General features: G+C 34.9%; 2 protein-coding genes across 2 annotated transcripts; one reads left to right on the plus strand and one right to left on the minus strand.

Moving 5' to 3' along the window:
* The first annotated feature begins 18 nt into the window (after positions 1–18).
* LOC128175077 (axin interactor, dorsalization-associated protein-like) lies at positions 19–9080 on the plus strand. Its single transcript, XM_052840486.1, has 10 exons — positions 19–338; positions 1536–1599; positions 2180–2233; positions 2791–2845; positions 3095–3191; positions 3598–3644; positions 4359–4487; positions 4814–4936; positions 5986–6103; positions 6912–9080. The coding sequence occupies exons 1-10, from the start codon at positions 223–225 to the stop codon at positions 7003–7005; spliced, it is 897 nt and encodes a 298-aa protein (XP_052696446.1). The 5' UTR covers positions 19–222; the 3' UTR covers positions 7006–9080.
* Positions 9081–11603: 2523 nt separating this feature from the next.
* On the minus strand, positions 11604–19615 carry LOC128177602 (uncharacterized). The gene has a single exon (XM_052844375.1). It carries the CDS (start codon positions 19515–19517, stop codon positions 11763–11765), a length of 7755 nt encoding a protein of 2584 aa, XP_052700335.1. The 5' UTR covers positions 19518–19615; the 3' UTR covers positions 11604–11762.
* Between the last annotated feature and the right edge of the window lie 3396 nt (positions 19616–23011).

Raw genomic sequence — 23011 nt, forward strand, 5'->3', positions numbered from 1 at the left:
TCTTTTATTATTGATTTTTTTCTCTTCATTCGAACATTTACAAAAACCAAAGCATTCCAAAATATGTGGTTTTAATATAAAAATAGTAGAATACTATTGAAAAAACTTATTTAAACCGTTCAAACGACTTCCTTTTTGGAAATAAACATCGCGATTCTATTCGGAGTAATTTACTATCGGTAAATCCCGAAACACTCCGGTAGCTGGTGAGAGAGATTTGACATGACAAGCGGGGAGGAACAACGTCAAGTAATATTGGCGCTGGGCAAATCCTTCGCACAGTGCACAGATTTTGATTTATGGGGACAGCCTATTGAAGCTATAGATGGCTACAAAAGGTGATTTTTTTGTTTGAATGAATACATATAATGAGGTGAATGGCCATGGAATCTGTCCACATGTAAAATGCACAATATACCTGTTTAGTGTTTACACATGTGTTTGTTATGAGAGAAAAGGAGTTATGTATGTGATAAATGTACAAACTTTCATGTAAAGGGTATTGATAACAACTTTTCTTTAATCTAATGTCTAAATCCAAATTTGCTAGGTTTGCATATATTGCCCACACAGAATTATAATTATATTTGCATTCAGGACACCGGCATTATAGGATGGCAGAAATATCTGATAATAACCAGACAGAGATTTAAACCCATTTCCCCCTTAATTCTTGGTCCAGTGCTCTACTAACTGAGCAATCTGAAACGTGTTCAGCAGAGTGAACGCTAAAGTTAGTTTTGCAAGTAAAAGGAAATTTGGTGAGCGCAAGCTTGTGAGCATTCGCTCTGTTGAACATGCCTCTGGTGCTGGCCATCAAACCAGTTTGGCCTGTTACATTCCTCGGGTTGCCTCATAAATAATCATAGCACCAAATGTAACAGTATGGGAAAGAAAAGACGGACCAGACCCAAGTTCAAACCCAGGCCCCCTGAATCTCTAGTCGTGCAGTTTACCAACTGAGTTAATTATCTTGCGCTGACAAACCAATTTGACCGTCACAAAATAATGTGTGAATGATATTCATACAATCTATTTATATGTACAGTACCTAATCTCAGAGTCTGAAGAATATATATAAATATTTCTCTTAAATGTGCTATATAGGTTGACACAAGGTAGACACAAACAGATTTGGTTTAAATAATTATACCTTTTCCTCTGAATCAATGAGTTGAAACATATATACATGTATTATAAAGATGTGCAGGCTGTTTATTTTGTGTACCGGTAGTGCATTTAGCTGACCTTCTCAGCAACTAAAATTGAATTACCTAGTACACATAAATTTTATGTACAATGCATTGGTACCTTAAACATGTTATATTAATTATCAATGACAAAAAATGTTTTACCTTATTATAAGTAAAATGTCCATAATTGGCAATGCATGATCTCTTTATTGTAATGTGATAAATAGCTCTAATCCTCAAAAGGCAGAAATATTCTATCAATGAAATTCATTTAGAACATGTTGTCATTCATCTGTTCAACTGTAGACAGGTATTAATTGACATATTTGTTAACATTTGCAGGCTTTCAAAACAACTCGATGATTTAGCCAATGCAGATTCTTCCTTATTCTCAGACGAACAAAAGGTATGTTAATCACCATTCAGGAGCTACCAGTACATGCGATACCCTTTTTTTTCCTTTAACTTTCAAATAAATTATATAAGGTATCATATATTATATCTTGCTCTACCTGCCATGAGATGTCATTTAAGGTACCTAACTACATCAAGGCTTATACTTTTTAAGGCAATTCGTCACAATATAACAAAATAAATGATTGTGAAATTGTTTGTATCGAACGATTGAATATCACTGTAGCATAGTGCTTAAATTAACGTATCAGACTTGTGAACCACAGATCCCGAGTTCAAATCTACCTTAAAGGCTTTTGTTCATATTTATTGAATCAAATTTCAGAAAGTCATGTTTTTTTCCAATAAATATGATAAATTGCATAATGGTTTTTTTTTGCCTGGTTGACTTGTATACTTAGTGTGCAATATATTGTATTTCATAATCAAGTCGTTTTCTGATGAGTTGAACAAAATTTTTAAGGCGAGGTGTGCCACCTTAAATATATGCTAAATGCAATTTAGTTCTGATTTTTGGATGGTTTTGAAAAATCGTTGACTGATTTGAATGCATTTCTTTCCAAATTTTGCAGAAAGTCCTAAGGAAGATTGGGATATGCTTGGATCTGAGATGCAAAGCTTTACAAGTGGGTAAATCTGTTCTTGTTCACAAAATTTGTTTATCAAAAATTCAGAGAAATCCATAATTACCTATTTCATAAAATGGAAATTTGTCAAAACATTTTCATTTGCTTTCTTTTCTGTCTTTTTCCTTCTTGGAATTATTTGGTATTATGTTGTTAAAGGACATGGCTTTATACACATGTTACTGTAATAAATGTACCAGTATGTTAATTATCATGTAATCTCGTCATTTTTCAAAAAAAGAAAATGGCAAACATTGCCATTTGTATTTTTTCACACATCTACAATTGGTTTAAAAATGTACTGCCAAAGTAGTGATGATATTAAAGTGTGATAAAACCCATGATCGGTATCAGACAATGCATTAGCCCTTCTGGGTTCTTCGGCTTCTTCCTACATCAGTGACCCCCTTGCGCTAACATCAGTGTCAACGAAATATACACTGTATTAATATAAGTTGTACAACTTGATTATCAATCAATCTTTGTAAAATGAATAATTTAACCATCAGATTTTATGAAGTAGCTTGTATTGAATTTTTTTTTTTAATTTTCATTAGGCACCAGATACTATCAATGGAATACTTTTAGATGACTTGAAGAAAATAGGAAATAGTAAGTAACCATGGTAACCTATCTTCTCAGACACAACAACTTTCTACTGCATTGATCAAAAATGATATAACTAGTTTTTCTATTTATTCAAAATGCAGCAATGAGTTATTCCCATACTGAACATTTTGACCTAAGAAAACTATATATAAATTCTTTTTTTCCTTATAGAACAAAAATACAAGAACAAAATACACCTGGTTATGCATGAAGTTCAGGAACCTTACATTGTTTTTGTTTTTGTTATTTAAGCTCTAGACAGCATTTTGAACCAGAGGTGTCGAGATTTTCCTGTAGATGTGATAGCAGCTCAGCTCCAGACGCGAACTCTTCCTAACTCTCAGAAAAGGTCTGTATGTTGTTATCTTCATTAATGATCAAATGTAAAATGCAGATATTCCACGGTACTTCATAACAAATAAATGAAAGATTTGAAACATCTTTATTTTCTTTTGTGATACATTTATCACTGACAAGAAACTAGAATTAAAACATCATGCTGACAACATACTTTGTTGATGCTAGACACCATGGGTGTTTAGGTTTGTCTGTGAAATAAGAAATTCATATGGTATGTTCCAAACTACCAGCCAAGAATGGGCAAATGTGATTTCAGTTTCTAATTGAAAGGTCATTCTGAAGTGACTCCATATGGGATGTTGGATATCTTACCTTACCTTTTTTGTTGTTGATTTACTGATATTACTTAGACATGAGTATCTGTAGGTGTAAAAAAGAAATATGAATTATTCCAGAGCCCAAGAGAGTGATGATTTGGATGAAGACAAACAGGGATCTAGAGGTACATATATTTTTAATTAATAGGAGTGTTCAACTGTATTAATGACATTTTTCTTAAATGCAGTTCATTTAAACAATAAAATGCTCTCTTGGTGATTAATGCGGGATATGAAGGTGGTGACAGTGCAAAAAAAAAAAACATAATCCTTGTGAGCAGGTTACATAATTTTTTCTGCAATGATCACTACCTTCATAACTTGCATGAATCATCAATTTACATCTGTTTTTTAAGAAGTTAATAAATCGATAATAAAAATTAAGAATAATATATGAAATTATTGTTAATGTACATCAGTATGTTACTGGAAAGAAACAGCCAAATCATCTCTTATGGGAATTGAGTCTGACATCATCATGATTATGTAGTGCAGTCAATGATTTTGTTTAGGTCACTGTATGTTTCAAGCAATCGATAAACGGGGTGTGTAGATTTTAGTCCTGTCAGTTTCCAGTCAATGTCAGTCACTGTATGTTTAGAACAATTGAAAACAAGGGGTGTGGATATCAATCTGGCTGTTTCTCTAGCTATGAATCAACTATAAGTCTCTGTAAGAAATTGAGGGAATTATACTCAGTTAGATGTAAATATACTACCGTAATATGAATATATAATGATTTAGCATTGTTGTTTCAACTTTCATGAAAACTTGAATGGTATATAACTGAATGGTAACTTGATAAAAAAAAATGTGGCAATTTTTACATAATGTTTTAGCTAAAGGGAGCTTGCTACCAAGACCTTTAGCTTACAGTGGAATGAAAGTCCTCACTGTAAAGATAGAGAAAATAGGACTGAAAGATGCCACCCAGTTCATCGAGCCCTATATCACAGTGTCAGTGAAAGGTGAGATACTTTAATTACTGTCCAAGAAATTTAGGGTTCTTTAGAGACTTTCTTTATGAAACTTTTACAGCAAATATTCATATTGCATTTTTGTTCAGAGATTCCTCAAGGACCCTGTGCTGCTGAAATAGTTTGTTTGATATTTGATGCCTTGAATATATTTTTTTCTCAAAATTTGGCAAATCTGTTTTAACCTTCTTCCTCACTGTGCCTCTGGGTAAATTTTTAGATTGAAAGTCAAAGTGTAAAAAAAAAATCCTTGTCTTGAGCATACTCTTATTGAGCATGCTAAAAAAAATTGTGTTAATCCATCTATAAAATTCCAGATATGATGGGAGCAGATCTGACAACATCACAAGACACACCAGTGGCTTCAAAGAAAGAGAACAAATGTATTGTTTTCAATGAAGAGGTCCACATCCAGAAATCATTGGAAAGTCTTCCTAATGGTAAGTCCAGTGGAATGCATCTGCTGTTGTAGTATGATTATAAGACTATAAAAAGTAATGAAAGATGAAAAAAGTAATAATTTTTTATAATATTAAACAAAAGTTTGAAATGTAGCATTTCATTTCCTTTTAAGGCTTATGAGGAGGATTGTATTGATAAAAATGATGGCATAATATGGTAAAAAATGGGACATTTTTACTAACAACATAGGGATTTTTCTATTGGTATAGTGGTTATATGGTTCACTAGTGCACTAGAGACCAGATTTATTTTCAGCATACTTGTACATTGCTGGTAAGAATACATGTTATGTAGGTAATAAATGATATTAAGTACGGTGCACCTGTCGTAGTTCTGGGGAAAGAAATTTTTTGATGCCCCACTTCGGTTAAAGAGGGTTAATTCATTTGTGTTTAGCACTTACCAGTTGGTCTGTTGGTAGATCAGGTAATTAAGTGTTACAGAATAAGAACTTTTTGCTGATCAGACAAAACAAAAACCACTTTGTTGACAGGCTTATAAAGGAATATGTGACCCTTATTGATGTTGAGGTCTTGAGGTCAGAGTCAATTCACCGAACTACACTTTCATAACATAGGAAGATGTTGTCTGCTCAGTATGTTGAGGATTTTGTGAATTAAAGAATGAACTAACTTCAAAATTGTGTAGGAGGGCACATTTTCTTTGAGGGAGGAGGGCATTTACTTTTAAAACATTTCATATTTTATAATATTAGTTCCAGCTTTCTATTGGAAAGGAATACTTTTTTCTTTATTGTCTAGTTTCACATGTATTTTACTAATGTTTTTCAAAGATGTTGAGATATGTCTCTTGTAATTGTTGTTCTATAATTATGGTTTAGTCTAAAATATAATGGTATCATCATATTTTCTTAATATCATCTTTATTCTTTTAATACATTGTAACTGCTCTTGGACAAGCCATATCAATCAGATGAACATATTTGCAATATATACCAGCATTCATAGATTTTTCTCCATTAGATAATACACTTTATAAGCTATTCAATTAGTTTCATTTTTTGCAGGGTTTTCAATATTTTTTGAGTTCAAACATTTTAAACCAAAGAAAAACATCATTAGTACGAAGTGCTGGGCATTTATGGAGAAGGATGAGATTAAGGAAGGACCTGTGGCTCTAGAGCTGTAAGTAACCAATGCAGCTCTTTTTGAATTACTGATATCCTACTGTAAACTTACTACATTTGGCTGTGTATTCTATTTAGCGCTTTTGGCGGAATGTGGTTTCCGTTAAATCAAGTACATCGCTAAATGCAATGCATAGATGTATAAGAATATAGTCACATTCAGGAATACACTAGTTCAAATCCACAAAAAATTGTGCAAAAACTAATTTCTGCCAAATATGGTACACACCAAAAATAATATGTTTACAGTACTCTTTTGAGCGTTTATTTTTTCTTTCTTTGGTCCCCATTAATATTTTGATTTATAATTATTATGTTTTGGCAAGTAATACTTCATTCATGAGTCATATTTATCTTGAAGGCAACAGACACTAGTGAAAACACTTATTTTACATTTGTTAATAATAGTAAATACATTAGGAATAAGGAATCATTCTTTGAATATTATGAGGTGATAATTTTGGTCGGGGCGTGATCAAATCCAATAAAGCCCAAAGGGCTTTATGATAGATTTGATCACGCCCCGACCAAAATTATCACCTCATAATATTCAAAGAATGATTCCATATTACTTATATAATTTTAATTAGCCATCATACGATTATATATTTAAATATTAATAAGCAAACCCGCTGGCGCCTCAATTTGGCTTCATTTGAAGTTATGGGTTTTATAGTACAAAATCGATATGTAGTGTTATCACAGGCAAAGACACATACTGGAAAATGTAAATACCGGTAAATAATATGTGTTTAGTCGCTGTCATATAGTAATGGAAAACTTAGTGAATTGCTTTATTTTAACAGATACCAGAAGCCTGCTGACTACAAAAGGAAACAAATCAAATTGTTAACAGTCAAGCCTCTATATCTTCACCTGAAAGTCATTTTCAATACATAATGAAAGAATACTGCATCTGTCGCTTCCACATAATGCCAATAATATGAGACTCTTTTGTTACAGAGAGCATTTTGAAATGTCTATTTTTGTTGATGGATTTATGTGGGGGTTTTTTATTAAGATTTCAATTTTTTGAATTTTTGACGAAGAGGATGATGGATTTATATCTATTTTTAAAAATTACAGGGTTTTTATGTATTAAATAAACATGTATGTTTCAGTCATATTATTTGCATGTAAATGTATGTGACTGTTATTGATAATTGGTATATGTAAATGTAAACGTACAGACTATGTTCAGTAAGTGTAAAGGTTACAATTTGTTCATTAGTACAGTAAATTAAATACCGTGTCAATAAAACTGTAGATGTATTTAACTACTCAACAATACAACCATCTGTAGGTGTTTTATACATTATTTTGTTTTTGAATAACATGACTTGTTTTTGAGAAGAAAATACAATGGATTGTAGATTTTTATGTTATGTGTTTGAAAGGAAATCTTTATAAAAATAGAATATTTGAATCTTGATATGGTCTTGGAAATTTACTAAGACAGGGAAAATCCTGGTAATTTACTATAACTACTGGTACTGGAATACTGGTAAAAAGTTATATAACAGATCTAGCCCCACTGTCACCAACTTTCCTCAGGTTAAGACTCGGCCTCAAGTGTGAGTTTTTACCTCAAATTCATACACTTTTCTTTTAAGGATCTTAGTTGAGGTTTGAATTGAGTGACTTGAATATTTTGGTGACAATGGGGCCAGGTCTTATAATTTTGAAATATGTCTTGAAAATTTTAAATACAATGCCACTTGTGCAACATATGTATTACGAAACAGCATTTGTTTGAACAAAAAATCCCTACATAAATGTACTGAATCAGATACAGTATTTATATCGAAAGGGTTGTATATGTCTCAAGTTGTGGCATTTTTCGTATAAATCAGCATTCCATTATTATATGTAGTTGTACAGTTCGATATTGATGTCTTGTAGAAGTTAAGAACCATTACAAAGAACTTTTTTAGTACTTGACTTCAATTTTTAAGATCTTGTAATTTTTTTGGTTTTTAAATTACTTATTTCATTGACTTTTATTATTCAGGTGAATTTACATTCCAATTCAATCATTCAGCATCTTGAATTTTGTACAATCATAATCAATTCCAACTGTATTATGTTTTGTGATATTTTGCTTTATAATGATTTTACTTTTTTGATTTAATACTGCTGTAAACATTTTCTGTATGTCTCTCTGATGACAGTCATTTTACTATGGGGTCTTTGTGAATGGTTTCCGTCCAATGTGTTCAGGGGTTAAAATATCAATTTGAAATGTTTTTTTATAACTTTGAGGTGCTTTTAATTTATAGAAAAATTTGATTTGAAATTTTTTTTTGAAGGTGGTGGAACCGTATGATTTGAATTGTATACCCCCATCATTTTTTTAAGTGTTCTAGATTAAATATGAATGTTCATGGATAGATCTGATGCTTTTAATTTTTTTATGATTGCACTTTGTTAATGCACAACAGCGTGGCCATTATTTTGTTATGCAGTTAATTACTGTACAAGTGTGTATTAAGAGGTTGAAGACACAATTTACATGCAATTGTGCATATGTTATACAATCATGACATTTTTTTTCTTACAATTTACAAAGTGACTATGATTCTATTATTACTGGTAGCCAATGTCTCAATAAGCATCATTTTCTTTTAAAAATATTTTAGGAGTTTAAGATGTAGAATCATTGATTCAAAATCTCTCTCTCTCTCTCTGTCTCTCTCTCTTTCATCTATATATGTTCAAGCTTTTTTGCATAATATATCATTTATTTCTATTTCCAACATATAGAATGAATGTACTATAAAAATCAATAACAAATTGAGAATATAAATGTTCTGATAATATTCAAAACTTAGTTATTTTAATCAAGTAGATGTAGGTAATGTATGATTCCATATGTGAATCTTAATTTGGACCATGCCTCTTTTATGAAAAGTATTACACTTAATAAATAAAAGAATTTATGTAAAGAAATTGGTAATAAACAAATATTATATACATGTTACTGTCTTGTTTCTGGTAGAGCAGTATAACTATATTAACACTTTCAATTCTATAATTTATATTTAATTGTACTACTACAGAGACATAAATAACATGTCTCTTATACTCAACTAGGAAGAAATTTAAGCATTCTGTTGTCTGCTTAACTCCTCAATACATATATGGTTTACAGCTTAACATTTTATGTAATCTTTTTACCATAAGTTTAACTATAAAATTTTAAATGTATTTTTTTTATCTGTTAATTAAAATATGAATACAGTGTATTAATATGTAACACTAGACTAGTCTTTATATATAAATATGTTATTTTACATGTGTATACATGTCTGGATTTAATGATGAACTTATTGGTTATTGATAACATGCAGTTCTTTTAATTAATATAATACAAATGTAAATACTTTCATTGAAATTTTGATACGAGAATAGCCCTATATAAGTTACTGTAGCAATATCTTGAGTTTAAAAATATTCCTCAAAATCAACTTTAAACCATTAACAAAGTATGGTCATGGCCAGTATTATTTATGCTTTTTTAAAATTTATAAATGCTATTCTTTTGAAACATGTAGAAATTATGTCCGATTCAGTATTGGTCAATATTTGATACTTGTCAAATCATTTTAATTTAAGTACATGTTTGATGTATAACATATATGCATATACATACATGATTTAGATTAATTTTTGGTGACTTTTTTTTTTAAATTGGACTTAATATACATGTATATATCATATGGTGTGTATTTTTTTTTTTTTTTTTTTTTTTTGCTTTTTTATCCTGTTTAAAAATAAGTTATAATTAAAAAGATATAATTCAATAAAGCTTTGGTTTTGTTTATACTTCAAACTTCAATAATTCCTCATCTCAGATATTGTTCATTTTTGCCACAACCTCTAACACAGTACGTGCCATCTATTGACGAACTCTTCCCTAGCATGGCCATTTAGAACCAAGAAATTTTGTAATTAAAAACTTATCACAACTATACCAGATACTTACCAGGAGGGAACTAAGGTTTGTTTATTGTGGAAGCAAATTAAGGCAGGGGGTTGGTGCTGCATTGAGGCTCCAAATGGGTCCAGGGCAAAGCCCCAGGAAGCTAGCAAGTTTTCAGCATATCAGACACTTAATTTCGATTATCCAGAGAAATGAGTTTCATCAAAATAACCCCCATTTATAATGTGTAAAATGCTTATATACTTATCATTAATGATAATAAAGAAAAGTATATAGTGCCTGATTGTGTTAAAAATCAATTTCATTTTTATCTAATACGTCTTGTGCTTTCTCTCCCACTGGTCTATGACATTTTTAATTAAAAAAAACAAAAAAACTCTTATATAATAATGCAAAAAATCAACTTCATATACTTCAACTTTAAGATTCAGTCAATTCTTGATAATCTATTCATAATAGTCAACCTGTCACTCAGGTTATGGAATTGTATGCAAAATATATGAAAATATCAGAAGAATTTATTATTTTTTTATCTATTGAAAAAGAAAAGGCAAGTCGTCTTTGCTTTTCATTGGCAATTCTGAGATAAAAGCTGCTACATCAACTAAAATCAATTGTTTGTGCATACAGTATATGCCATCTATTGTGGCTTTTCTAGCTCACTGAGCTATAAGCGGAATCGCGCCATTCTGATCACTATTTGAAATTGAGGAACATCTCAAGTGTCTGTAAAAAAGATCTTAATTACTAAAGTATCAAGATATTATGTATATGATACCATAAAGCCTCTGTTCAGAGGTATCACTTTTGTTGCTCAGGTGAGCAATAATGCCCCTGGGCCTCTAGTTGAAAAATTAATCTGTCACCTGAGCAACAGAGTTATTAACTCTAATCAAATAGGCTTTTATGGTATCAAATACAAAATAGCTTGATAATTATGTAATTAAGATCTTGTTTAATTTTTTTTTATTTCTCCTCTTTTTTGGTTCATGTATATAATTTTAATGGTTTGTAATAAATGCAACAATGTTTAAAATGACATCCCAGTTGCCATGGAAACCTATTCTAGAAGTAGAATGTGCAGTTAGTTTTGTTTTAATTTATACATGTCCAGCAATTGAATTCAGAAGGTACTGTGAAACCATATTTGTGGTGTATTGTCATTTTTTACAGGCTTAATTGACATACATGTGTATATTACATATATTTTGGTTTGTTGGTTTGATATAATTATATATCTTTGATGTAAGGTTAACAAAATAAAATTACTGTGGTGGGGCCCATGAAATCTGAGAAATTGAGCCACAACAAATCAAAGTGAACTAACAGTACAATATATAAAATCGTGTATTGATATGAAAGCTTTAGACCAAGAAATTCAACATTCCATGAAAAAAAATACCATAGCTTGACTTTGTATATCTGGCACTTATATTTGCAGCTGTGCATATTTTACATACATGCATGATGTCCAAAAACCTGCATTATCTGCAGCACAAAAAGCTACTGGAAAAAATCTAAAATACTCCCCCATTAAAAAAACATAAATCAATGGTAAAAAAAATTATATTTATTTATTCCCAGTCAAAAAATCATTTTAAAATGCATTTACACTACCAATTTCAAAACCATACTTCAAGTTCACATGTAAAACACAACTTCACATTTTATAATAACTTATGTGTCCACAATCATCCTCTCATTAAACGGGATCCTATGGACTGACCTCCAGATCCTTCGACGTGAACTTGCAATGTCTGAGAACAATATTTTTTCGTTTCATGAAGCGGAAACACCAAGAGGCAGTTCCCTCAAAATCGTGGATCCCCATCTCCCTTGCCATCTCTCTTGCTTTCAGTCTTATTTTGACACCATTTAAGTGTCTTTTAGCAGCTCTCTGCTCCATTATGTATTTTTCTAGCTTGTCCTCTAGGTCTGGCCATTGTGCTGCATGTCCGCGGAAGGATTTCTTTGACTTTTCTGCTTGTTGCAGGGCCAATTTCTGTTTTCGCCAGCCCCGGATATTTTTTTCACTCACACCAAACTTTTTTTCTGCTGCCATGTTCCCTCCATTCTCCTCTGCAAAAGCGATTACTTCCAACTTAAATCCAGCAGTGTAAGATTTGCGTGGTTTTAAAGTCTCAGTTTTAATGTCCTTATTTCCAACTTGATTGTTACGAGTTCTTATCTGTTCTTCAGTTGATTGGAAATCCCTATTTAACTCCTTTCCTGGTAAAACAGCAACTTGCAAATCCCTGGTATTCTCCCTTTGCGGTTCCTCAGAGACATCTGATAGAAAATCACAGATGGGCTCATTTTCTGCCAATTCAATTGATTGTCCTGATAAATCCTTTGAATGGTTTTTGAGTTGTCGGAGAACAATATTCTTTCGTTTCATGAAGCGAAAACACCAAGAAGCAGTTCCCTCAAAATCGTGGATCCCCATCTCCCTTGCCATTTCTCTTGCTTTCAGTCTTATTTTGACACCATTTAAGTGTCTTTTAGCAGCTCTCTGCTCCATTATGTATTTCTCTAGCTTGTCCTCTAGGTCTGGCCATTGTACTGCATGTCCGTTGAAGGATTTCTTTGACTTTTTTGCTTGTTGCAGGGCCAATTTCTGTTTTCGCCAGCCCCTGATATTTTTTTTACTCACACCAAACTTTTTTTCTGCTGCCATGTTTCCTCCATTCTCCTCTGCAAAAGCGATTACTTCCAACTTAAATCCAGCAGTGTAAGATTTGCGTGGTTTTAAAGTCTCAGTTTTAATGTCCTTATTTCCAACTTGATTGTTACAAGTTCTTTTCTGTTCTTCAGTTGATTGGAAATCCATATTTAACTCCTTTCCTGGTAAAACAGCAACTTGTAAATCCCTGGTAGTCTCCCTTTGCGGTTCCTCAGGGACAGCTGATAGAAAATCACAGATGGGCTCACTTTCTGCCAATTCAATTGATTGTCCTGATAAATCTTTTGAATGGTTCTTGCGTTGTCGGAGAACAATATTCTTTCGCTTCATGAAGCGGAAACACCAAGATACATTTCCCTCAAAATTGTGGATCTGCATCTCTTTTGCCATTTCTCTTGCTTTCAGTCTTATTTTGATAGCACTAAAATCCCTACTGGCAGCTCTCTGCTCTTTGACATATTCCTCTAGCTTGTCCTCTAGGTCTGGCCACTGTGCTGCATGTCCGCGGAAGGATCTCTTTGACTTTTTGGTTTGCTGAAGGGCCAATTTCTGTTTTCGCCAGCCTCTGATAACTTTTTCTCCTACGCCAAACTTTCTCTCTGCTGCCATGTTCCCTCCATTCTCCTCTGCAAAAGCTATTACTTCCAACTTAAATCCAGCAGTGTAAGATCTGCGTGTCTTTGTATTTGAAGTTAATTGGTCTATATTTTCAACTTGACTGTTAGGAGTTCTTTTCTGTTTTTCGGTGGAATGAAAATCCCTGTTTGGCTCTATTTCTGGTTCAACAGCAGTTAGAGTAACCCGGGTAGACTCACATTGTGGTGCCTCAGTAACAAAGGATTGAAAACCACAGTTAATCTCACTGTCTGCTGTGTCAAATGATTGTAAATCCCAAACACGCACCCTTCCTGGTGTCTCGGCATTTTGAAATTCACAGTTGTTATCCCTTTCCAATGAGTCATTTGATTGTAAATCCAAAACAGGTTCCAATTTCTGTCTCTCAGTTGATTCGACAACATAATTTGGCTCCATTTTTGATGCCTTCATTAATTGAACATCCCGGTCTGAATCAGGCTCCCTTTCCAGTGCCTCCCCTGATTGTAAATCACAGTTGATAGGACCCCTTTCCAATGAGTCATTTAATTGTAAATCCAAAACAGGTCCCATTTTCTGTGCCTCAGTTGATTGAATATCACAATTTGGCTCCATTTCTGGTTCCTCTGCTAACCTAACTTCCAAGTCAGGCTCCATTTTTGGTTCTTCAGCTGATTGAAATTCCTGCACAGTGTCTATGTAACTATTGGTTGCTTCTGTTTTCACCACTACAAATTTCTCAAGATTTCCATCCAGTTCTTGGCTTTTTGCTTCACTTCCTTGAAATGATTCACATGAGCTATTTGTCTGCTGTGAAATGACATCTTTCTCCTTTGCATGGTTCTTGCATTGTCTGAGAACAATATTCTTTCGCCTCAGGAAGCGTAAACACCAAGATGCATTTCCCTCAAAATTGCGGATCTGCATCTCTTTTGCCATCTCTCTTGCTTTCAGTCTTATTTTGAGAGTACTCAAATCCCTACTGGCAGCTCTCTGCTCCATTATGTATTCCTCTAGCTTGTTCTCTAGGTCTGGCCATTTTACTGCATGTCCGCGGAAGGATTTCTTTGACTTTTTGGTTTGCTGAAGGGCCAATTTCTGTTTTCGCCAGTCCCTGATATTTTTTTCACAGACACCAAACTTTTTTTCTGCTGCCATGTTTCCTCCATTTTTTTCTGCAAAAGCTATTACTTCTAACTTAAATCCAGCAGTGTAAGATTTGCGTGGCTTTATAAATAATGTTTTGGTGTCCTTATTTCCAACTTGAATGTTATGATTTCTTTTCTGTTCTTCAGTTGATTGGAAATCTCTATGTAACTCCTTTCCTGGTAAAACAGCAACTTGCAAATCCCTGGTAGTCTCCCTTTGTGGTGCCTCGGGGACAGCTGATAGAAAATCACAGATGGGCTCACTTTCTGCCAATTCAATTGATTGTACTGATAAATTCTTTGAATGGTTTCTGCATTGTCTGAGAACAATATTCTTTCGCCTCATGAAGCGTGAAAACCAAGATTTACATCCCTCAAAATTGTTCATCTGCATCTCTTTTGCCATCTCTCTTGCTTTCAGTCTTATTTTGATAGCACTCAAATCCCTACTGGCAGCTCTCTGCTCTTTGACATATTCCTCTAGCTTGTCCTCTAGGTCTGGCCATTGTGCTGCATGTCCGCGGAAGGATTTCTTTGACTTTTTGGTTTGCTGAAGGGCCGTTTTCTGTTTTCGCCAGTCCCTGATATTTTTTTCACAGACACCAAACTTTCTCTCTGCTGCCATGTTTCCTCCATTCTCCTCCGCAAAAGCTATTACTCCCAACTTAAATCCAGCAGTGTAAGATTTGCGTGTCTTTGTAGTTGAAGTTAATTGGTCTATATTTTCAACTTGACTGTTAGGAGTTCTTTTCTGTTTTTCGGTGGAATGAAAATCCCTGTTTGGCTCTATTTCTGGTTCAACAGCAGTTAGAGTAACCCGGGTAGACTCACATTGTGGTGCCTCAGTGACAAAGGATTGAAAACCACAGTTAATCTCACTTTCTGACGAGTCAAATGATTGTAAATCCCATACACGCACCCTTCCTGCTGTCTCAGCATTTTGAAATTCACAGTTGTTATCCCTTTCCAATAAGTCATTTGATTGTAAATCCAAAACAGGTTCCAATTTCTGTCTCTCAGTTGATTCGACAACATAATTTGGCTCCATTTTTGATGCCTTCATTAATTGAACATCCCGGTCTGAATCTGGCTCCCTTTTCAGTGCCTCCGCTGATTGTAAATCACAGTTCATAGGATCCCTTTCAAATGAGTCATTTAATTGTAAATCCAAAACAGGTCCCATTTTCTGTGCTTCAGTGGATTGAATATCACAATTTGGCTCCATTTCTGGTTCCTCTGCTAACCGAACTTCCCAGTCAGGCTCCATTTTTGGTTCTTCAACTGATTGAAATTTTTCCATTTTTGATGCCTTCATTAATTGAACATCCCGGTCTGAATCTGGCTCCCTTTCCAGTGCCTCCACTGATTGTAAATCACAGTTCATAGGATCCCTTTCCAATGAGTCATTTACCGGTAATTGTAAATCCAAAACAGGTCCCATTTTCTGTGCTTCAGTGGATTGAATATCACAATTTGGCTCCATTTCTGGTTCCTCTGCTAACCGAACTTCCCAGTCAGGCTCCATTTTTGGTGCTTCAGCTGATTGAAATTCCTGCACAGTGTCTATGTAACTACTGGTTATTTCTGTTTTTACCACCACAAAATTCTCAAGGTTTCCATCCAGTTCTTGGCTTTTTGCTTCACTTCCTTGAAATGATTCACATAAGCTATTTGTCTGCTGTGAAAAGACATCTTTCTCCTTTGCATGGTTCTTGCATTGTCGGAGAACAATATTCTTTCGCCTCAGGAAGCGGAAACACCAAGATGCATTTCCCTCAAAATTGTGGATCTGCATCTCTTTTGCCATCTCTTTTGCTTTTAGTCTTATTTTGATAGCACTCAAATCCCTACTGGCAGCTCTCTGCTCCTTGACATATTCCTCTAGCTTGTCCTCTAGGTCTGGCCACTGTGCTGCAAGTCCGCGAAAAGCTTTCTTTGACTTTCTGGTTCGCTGAAGGGCCGTTTTCTGTTTTCGCCAGTCTCTGATGGCTTTCTCACCCACACCAAACTTTCTTTCAGCTGCCCTATTTCCTCCATTTTTTTCCGCAAAAGCTATTACTTCTAACTTAAATCCAGCAGTGTAAGATTTGCGTGTCTTCGTAGTTGAAGTTATTTGGTCTTTATTTCCAACTTGACTGTTAGGAGTTCTTTTCTGTTTTTTGGTGAAACAAAAATCCCTGTTTGGCTCTATTTTGGGCTCAACAGCAGTTTGAGTATCCCTGGTAGACTCACATTGTGGTGCCTCAGTGACAAAGGATTGAAAACCACAGTTAATCTCACTTTCTGACGAGTCAAATGATTGTAAATCCCAAACACGCACCTTTCCTGGTGCCTCAGCATTTTGAAATTCACAGTTGTTATCCCTTTCCAATAAGTCATTTGATTGTAAATCCAAAACAGGTTCCAATTTCTGTCTCTCAGTTGATTCGACAACATAATTTGGCTCCATTTTTGATGCCTTCATTAATTGAACATCCCGGTCTGAATCTGGCTCCCTATTCAGTGCATTCGCTGATTGTAAATCACAGTTCATAGAATCCCTTTCCAATGAGTCATTTAATTGTAAATCCAAAACAGGTCCTATTTTCTGTGCTTCAGTGGATTGAATATCACAATTTGGCTCCATTTCTGGTTCCTCTGCTAACCGAACTTCCCAGTCAGGCTCCAATTTTGGTGCTTCAGCTGATTGAAATTCCTGCACAGTGTCTATGTAACTTCTGGTTGCTTCTGTTTTTACCACCACAAAATTCTCAAGGTTTCCATCCAGTTCTTGGCTTTTTGCTTCACTTCCTTGAAATGATTCACATAAGCTATTTGTCTGCTGTGAAAAGACATCTTTCTCCTTTGCATGGTTCTTGCATTGTCGGAGAACAATATTCTTTCGCCTCAGGAAGCGGAAACACCAAGATGCATTTCCCTCAAAATTGTGGATCTGCATCTCTTTTGCCATCTCTTTTGCTTTTAGTCTTATTTTGATAGCACTCAAATCCCTACTGGCAGCTCTCTGCTCCTTGACATATTCCTCTAGCTTGTCCTCTAGGTCTGGCCACTGTGCTGCAAGTCCGCGAAAAGCTTTCTTTGACTTTCTGGTTTGCTGAAGGGCCTTTTTCTGTTTTCGCCAGTCTCTGATGGCTTTCTCACCCACACCAAACTTTCTTTCAGCTGCCCTATTTCCTCCATTTTTTTCCGCAAAAGCTATTACTTCTAACTTAAATCCAGCAGTGTAAGATTTGCGTGTCTTCGTAGTTGAAGTTATTTGGTCTTTATTTCCAACTTGACTGTTAGGAGTTCTTTTCTGTTTTTTGGTGAAACAAAAATCCCTGTTTGGCTCTATTTTGGGCTCAACAGCAGTTTGAGTATCCCTGGTAGACTCACATTGTGGTGCCTCAGTGACAAAGGATTGAAAACCACAGTTAATCTCACTTTCTGACGAGTCAAATGATTGTAAATCCCAAACACGCACCCTTCCTGCTGTCTCAGCATTTTGAAATTCACAGTTGTTATCCCTTTCCAATAAGTCATTTGATTGTAAATCCAAAACAGGTTCCAATTTCTGTCTCTCAGTTGATTCGACAACATAATTTGGCTCCATTTTTGATGCCTTCATTAATTGAACATCCCGGTCTGAATCTGGCTCCCTTTTCAGTGCCTCCACTGATTGTAAATCACAGTTCATAGGATCCCTTTCCAATGAGTCATTTAAATGTAAATCCAAAACAGGTCCCATTTTCTGTGCTTCAGTGGATTGAATATCAAAATTTGGCTCCATTTCTGGTTCCTCTGCTAACCGAACTTCCCAGTCAGGCTCCAATTTTGGTGCTTCAGCTGATTGAAATTCCTGCACAGTGTCTATGTAACTACTGGCTGCTTCTGTTTTTACCACTACAAAATTCTCAAGGTTTCCATCCAGTTCTTGGCTTTTTGCTTCACTTTCCTGAAATGATTCGCTTGAGCTATTTGTCTGCTGTGAAAAGACATCTTTCTCCTTTGCATGGTTCTTGCGTTGTCGGAGAACAATATTCTTTCGCCTCAGGAAGCGGAAACACCAAGATTTACATCCCTCAAAATTGTTGATTTGCATCTCTTTTGCCATCTCTTTTGCTTTCAGTCTTATTTTGAGAGTACTCAAATCCCTACTGGCAGCTCTCTGCTCCTTGACATATTCCTCTAGCTTGTCCTCTAGGTCTGGCCATTGTGCTGCAAGTCCGCGAAAAGCTTTCTTTGACTTTCTGGTTTGCTGAAGGGCCTTTTTCTGTTTTCGCCAGCCTCTGATAACTTTTTCTCCTACGCCAAACTTTCTCTCTGCTGCCATATTTCCTCCATTTTTCTCTGCAAAAGCTATTACTGCTAACTTAAATCCAGCAGTGTAAGATTTCCGGGACTTTTTGGTTGACATTTCTGTACCTATATTTCCAACTTGATTGTTAAGTGTATTATGTCTTTCCACAGATTGAAAAACTGCATGTGAATTATTTTCTGTTTCTTGTACCTCAGTGGATTGGTTGTCCCATTTAGGTTCCTTTTTCAGTGAGACAGCAGTTTGTAAATCCCTGATAGGCTCTCTCTCCTTTACCTCAGTGGATTGAAAATCATAGTCCGGACGCCTTTCCAATGAGTTAAGAGATTGTAAAACCCTCATGGGCTCCATTTCTTGAGTTTCAGCATGTTGAAAACCACAGTTATGTTCCCTCTCTAGTACTTCTGATTGAACATTCCACTCAATCTCCTTTTTTGGAGCCTCAGTGGATTGAAAATCATACACAATGTCAACGCCTCTTCTGGCTGCTTTCCTCTTTACCACAACAAATTTTTCCAAGTTTCCCTCCGGTATTAATGTCTTTTTAGCTGCACGCCCTCGAAACGATTTCCGTGACTTTTTCGTCCGCTGTAATGCATCTTTCTGTTTTCTCCAGCCTCTGATAACTTTCTCGGTCACGCCAAATTTTCTCTCCGCTGCCATGTTACCCCCATTTTGTTCAGCAAAGGCTATTACCTCTAGTTTAAAACCAGCCGTGTAAGATCGGCGGGATTGGGTGGGTGCCATTTCTAATGTGTTAACCAATTGAAAGTTTATGTGATGATCTGCATGGTTTGTTTATTTTCTGTGGGTTGAAAAATCCCGCACGTCTGTCCAAACCGGAAGCCTCGAGTGTTTCGGTCTTTAGATATTTCGACCCAATGCTTATTCGACCCAAGACTACATTATGTACACTACCATGCCAAAAGGATACATTTTTTTTAAATACATATGTCGTTGAAAAGATACATTCTACTTCAAAGATCTTCTGATATACAGTGTAGTTTTTCGTCGGATTATGAAGTGATTTGGATTCCATTTGATTTTTTTTTTACACTTTGAATTTCTGACAACTCATTTGCAAACTTTGGTTTATCAAATAATTACATTTGTCGCTACCGAATTGAATTTTTAGCGCTCCGCTAGGCCCCTATATATCGTTTGCAGTTTGCTGGGCAAAAATTCTTACTTTGTTCACATGTATTAAATGGTTTACTTGTGTATTTTGAATCAGATTGACTAAAAATTAAATGCGAGAAAGCTTTGTTTACAAAGCAAAGAATTTCAAATTCGGTATCTTGCTTGTAACTTGGAGTTCATATTCGAAATTCTGAAGACGCATATTTAACAATATTTATACATGTGTAAACCATTCTAGGCACAGGAAAGATGTAATTTGAAAAAAAAGTTTGAGCTCAAATCGTGTCTAAGTTCCTCAGAAACTAATACAATGTACTAGATTAAATTTATTGCCACCATAAATGAAAAATATTGCTCAGCTTCGAGGGGGGGGGGGGGGGGGGGGCTGCCGCCACCCAACCCACTGCTTACAAATATTTTGTCCCTAGCTACCCCTACACAAATTTCCAATGTCAATGGACTCTATCAATGGATTTTCGTCGTTTCTTTTCATGCCTTGTCAAAAAAGTCATTGCCGCCTCAAATATTACTGCAGACTATTAAACACACTTTTTTCTTCGGCTTTATATGCATACTCTGTATGTAGGTTACATTTATCAAACAACGATTTTACTGAAATATTTTTTTTTCAAATCACAATTTTTTTAAACGTACGTTGAGGATAATGTGCAAAGATGAAAGCAAATAAAAGAAAAAAAAAATAATGAACAGTAAAAATGGGGGATGGGTCAGTTAGAGTTACCGTCCCCTTGCCACCCCGGCATCAGGTACGTCCACTTATATGAAGGAATTGCAGCTGTGTATGCAGAAAAGAGTTCAGTTGAATGCACATGGAATGATGATAGTGTTTGAACGCCTCGTAATTTAAGTCCTTAAAATCCTTCTACATGTACAAACACCACTATTCCTGTTATTTCTGTTGGAAAAACTAAGCCGACATGCATTATTTGACGCAAAGAGTCAAAGGGTTTAGCATTACACGTTCAGCACGTGCAAACATTTTCATACAGCAAGGTGTGCTATAGTTTCAGATGGGGTCAAGCGTTGTGTTTTTCATTTGAGAGACAACCACTTGCGAGTTGGGCATGACATTTACATGTCTAAAATTAGAAAAGTTTCCTCAGTTTTCTTAATGATATGAGGGAAATATTTTAAGGTTTCTCTAAGAAACTTGATTTTAGAAAGACTATAAACGTATGCAACGAAGATTATTACAATCTAAAGTGAGTTTTTCGCATGATCAGTTTAAAGATTTGGTTAGTCGTTTTCGTCTTCCCCCACCTACAGTTCTATATCTACTCGAGAGGCCACTGGTCATTTACTTACAAAATTACAGACAATGTAGTCTTTAAGCTTAATTGCAACTTTGATTGTTTGGTTAAACTGATATACACGTTTCTCAAGTTTTTGCCTCGGCTATATAATAAAGCTTTTCTTCAAGATGTTGTATCTATATATCTAGGGGTTCCCATTATGCCCCACGTTCCCAAATCATCGAAATCACATAAAGAACTTTTTTCTGACTAACAGAAGATACAGCCGTTCTTGTAATGGACGGTATCTACACATATATAGAGAGAGAAAAGGTGTTCCTATGCTCAACAGCGGAGATGTTTCTCCATGCACAAAGGTCGTCTTCTCATAAAACCTATGATGAACACATATATAGAGAGAGAAAAGGTGTTCCTATGCTCAACAGCGGAGATGTTTCTCCATGCACAAAGGTCGTCTTCTCATAAAACCTATGATGAACACATATATAGAGAGAGAAAAGGTGTTCCTATGCTCAACAGCGGAGATGTTTCTCCATGCACAAAGGTCGTCTTCTCATAAAACCTATGATGATCACTAGTACTTATGGTTATATAGTAAGGGTCATTTTTTTTTTGCAGACAGCAAAAATAGCGATGCCCGCGTTTTGAATACTTGATAATATGTCGGAATCAAAGTCGATTAGCTTAATAAAGACGACATATTCATTGCTTTGCGATTCAGTTAATACAATTTCAGAGTTCGGTTTCCAGTGTGAGATGCCAGCATTTCTGAACACAACGATGAAACAGCATAACAAAGAAGCGGCCAACAGCTCCAGGCTTGTCAAAAACCTTTGTTGGGTGGTAGAGTCTGTTAACAGTAGATTAAAACGTTGGAAATTTCTCTCAAGTGTTGTTACTAATACACAACTACCATTCTTCTGAGATTATGTTGCAGCCTTAACAAATGCTCAAAGCCCACCTCTTGTTTCTGATAAACCACAAGACGAACAGCTTGCCCAGCAAATGCTATTAGTGAAATCTAAACCAAATCATGTTATGGAAAAGGTTTCAAATATTAAAATTACAAAGAATTAAAGAAAGAAAGAAATTGGATTATGCTTGATGCAGAAGCATCAGATGCCAATAGACTTCCCCGTCCTGTCGGAACAATACTTAAGAGAATTAACTTTTGGCATATATCAGTTATATATGTAAATGAATGAACTTGTTAGCGTACAAGGTAGTTACGAGTTTCTTTAAATCATAATGAAAATATTTTAAACCTTATATATGTACATGTTAAAAATACATTGTTGGATTCAAAAGGGTCAAACGGAGAGTTGTCCTATGTAATTAACTCATACTGCTAGGACAACGACTTCGACACTTTTTTCAATCACTGTACAATATGAGAACTAAAACCTAAGATTTTACTGTATATAGCCTAAAATCAAGTGGAACGGAAATAGATATGCTTTGTGTCATGTTGTAAATTTTGAATTACCGGGTGGCAGTAAATACAAAATTTACAACATGACCGGTAAATTCAAAATTTACAACATGCCATTTGTGTAAAGTCAGAAACCAATACCAGTCCTATAGGTCAATTCATTTGTTATATATAAGTGATCGTTTTCATAATTTTTAAATTACTCCCTAATTTATTTGAACTCATGTAATATTGTCTATGACCGCACGATTTCCATTCGTATCCAGAAACTTGCATTGTCTGACATCAGGGGCCAGTCACTAGTGGTTGAAGTCCAAAAATAAACGGCCTTTCATAAACTTTATAAAATCAAAAACCCACAATCCTGGTTATTGTAGAAATTCAGTTTTTTGTTG

The sequence above is a fragment of the Crassostrea angulata genome, chromosome 3 (assembly GCF_025612915.1).
Source record: "Crassostrea angulata isolate pt1a10 chromosome 3, ASM2561291v2, whole genome shotgun sequence".
NCBI classification, from domain to species: Eukaryota; Metazoa; Mollusca; class Bivalvia; order Ostreida; family Ostreidae; genus Magallana; species Magallana angulata.

What these genes read in the sequence shown, in the direction of transcription:
- LOC128175077 (XM_052840486.1), top strand. Translation starts at nt 223, where the DNA reads ATGACAAGCGGGGAGGAACAACGTCAAGTAATATTGGCGCTGGGCAAA. An exon ending in TATTCTCAGACGAACAAAAG is followed by an intron (nt 1,600 to 2,179) that starts GTATGTTAATCA and finishes CAAATTTTGCAG; the next exon opens with AAAGTCCTAAGGAAGATTGG. An exon ending in ATTGGAAAGTCTTCCTAATG is followed by an intron (nt 4,937 to 5,985) that starts GTAAGTCCAGTG and finishes CATTTTTTGCAG; the next exon opens with GGTTTTCAATATTTTTTGAG.
- LOC128177602 (XM_052844375.1), bottom strand. Translation starts at nt 19,517, where the DNA reads ATGGCACCCACCCAATCCCGCCGATCTTACACGGCTGGTTTTAAACTA.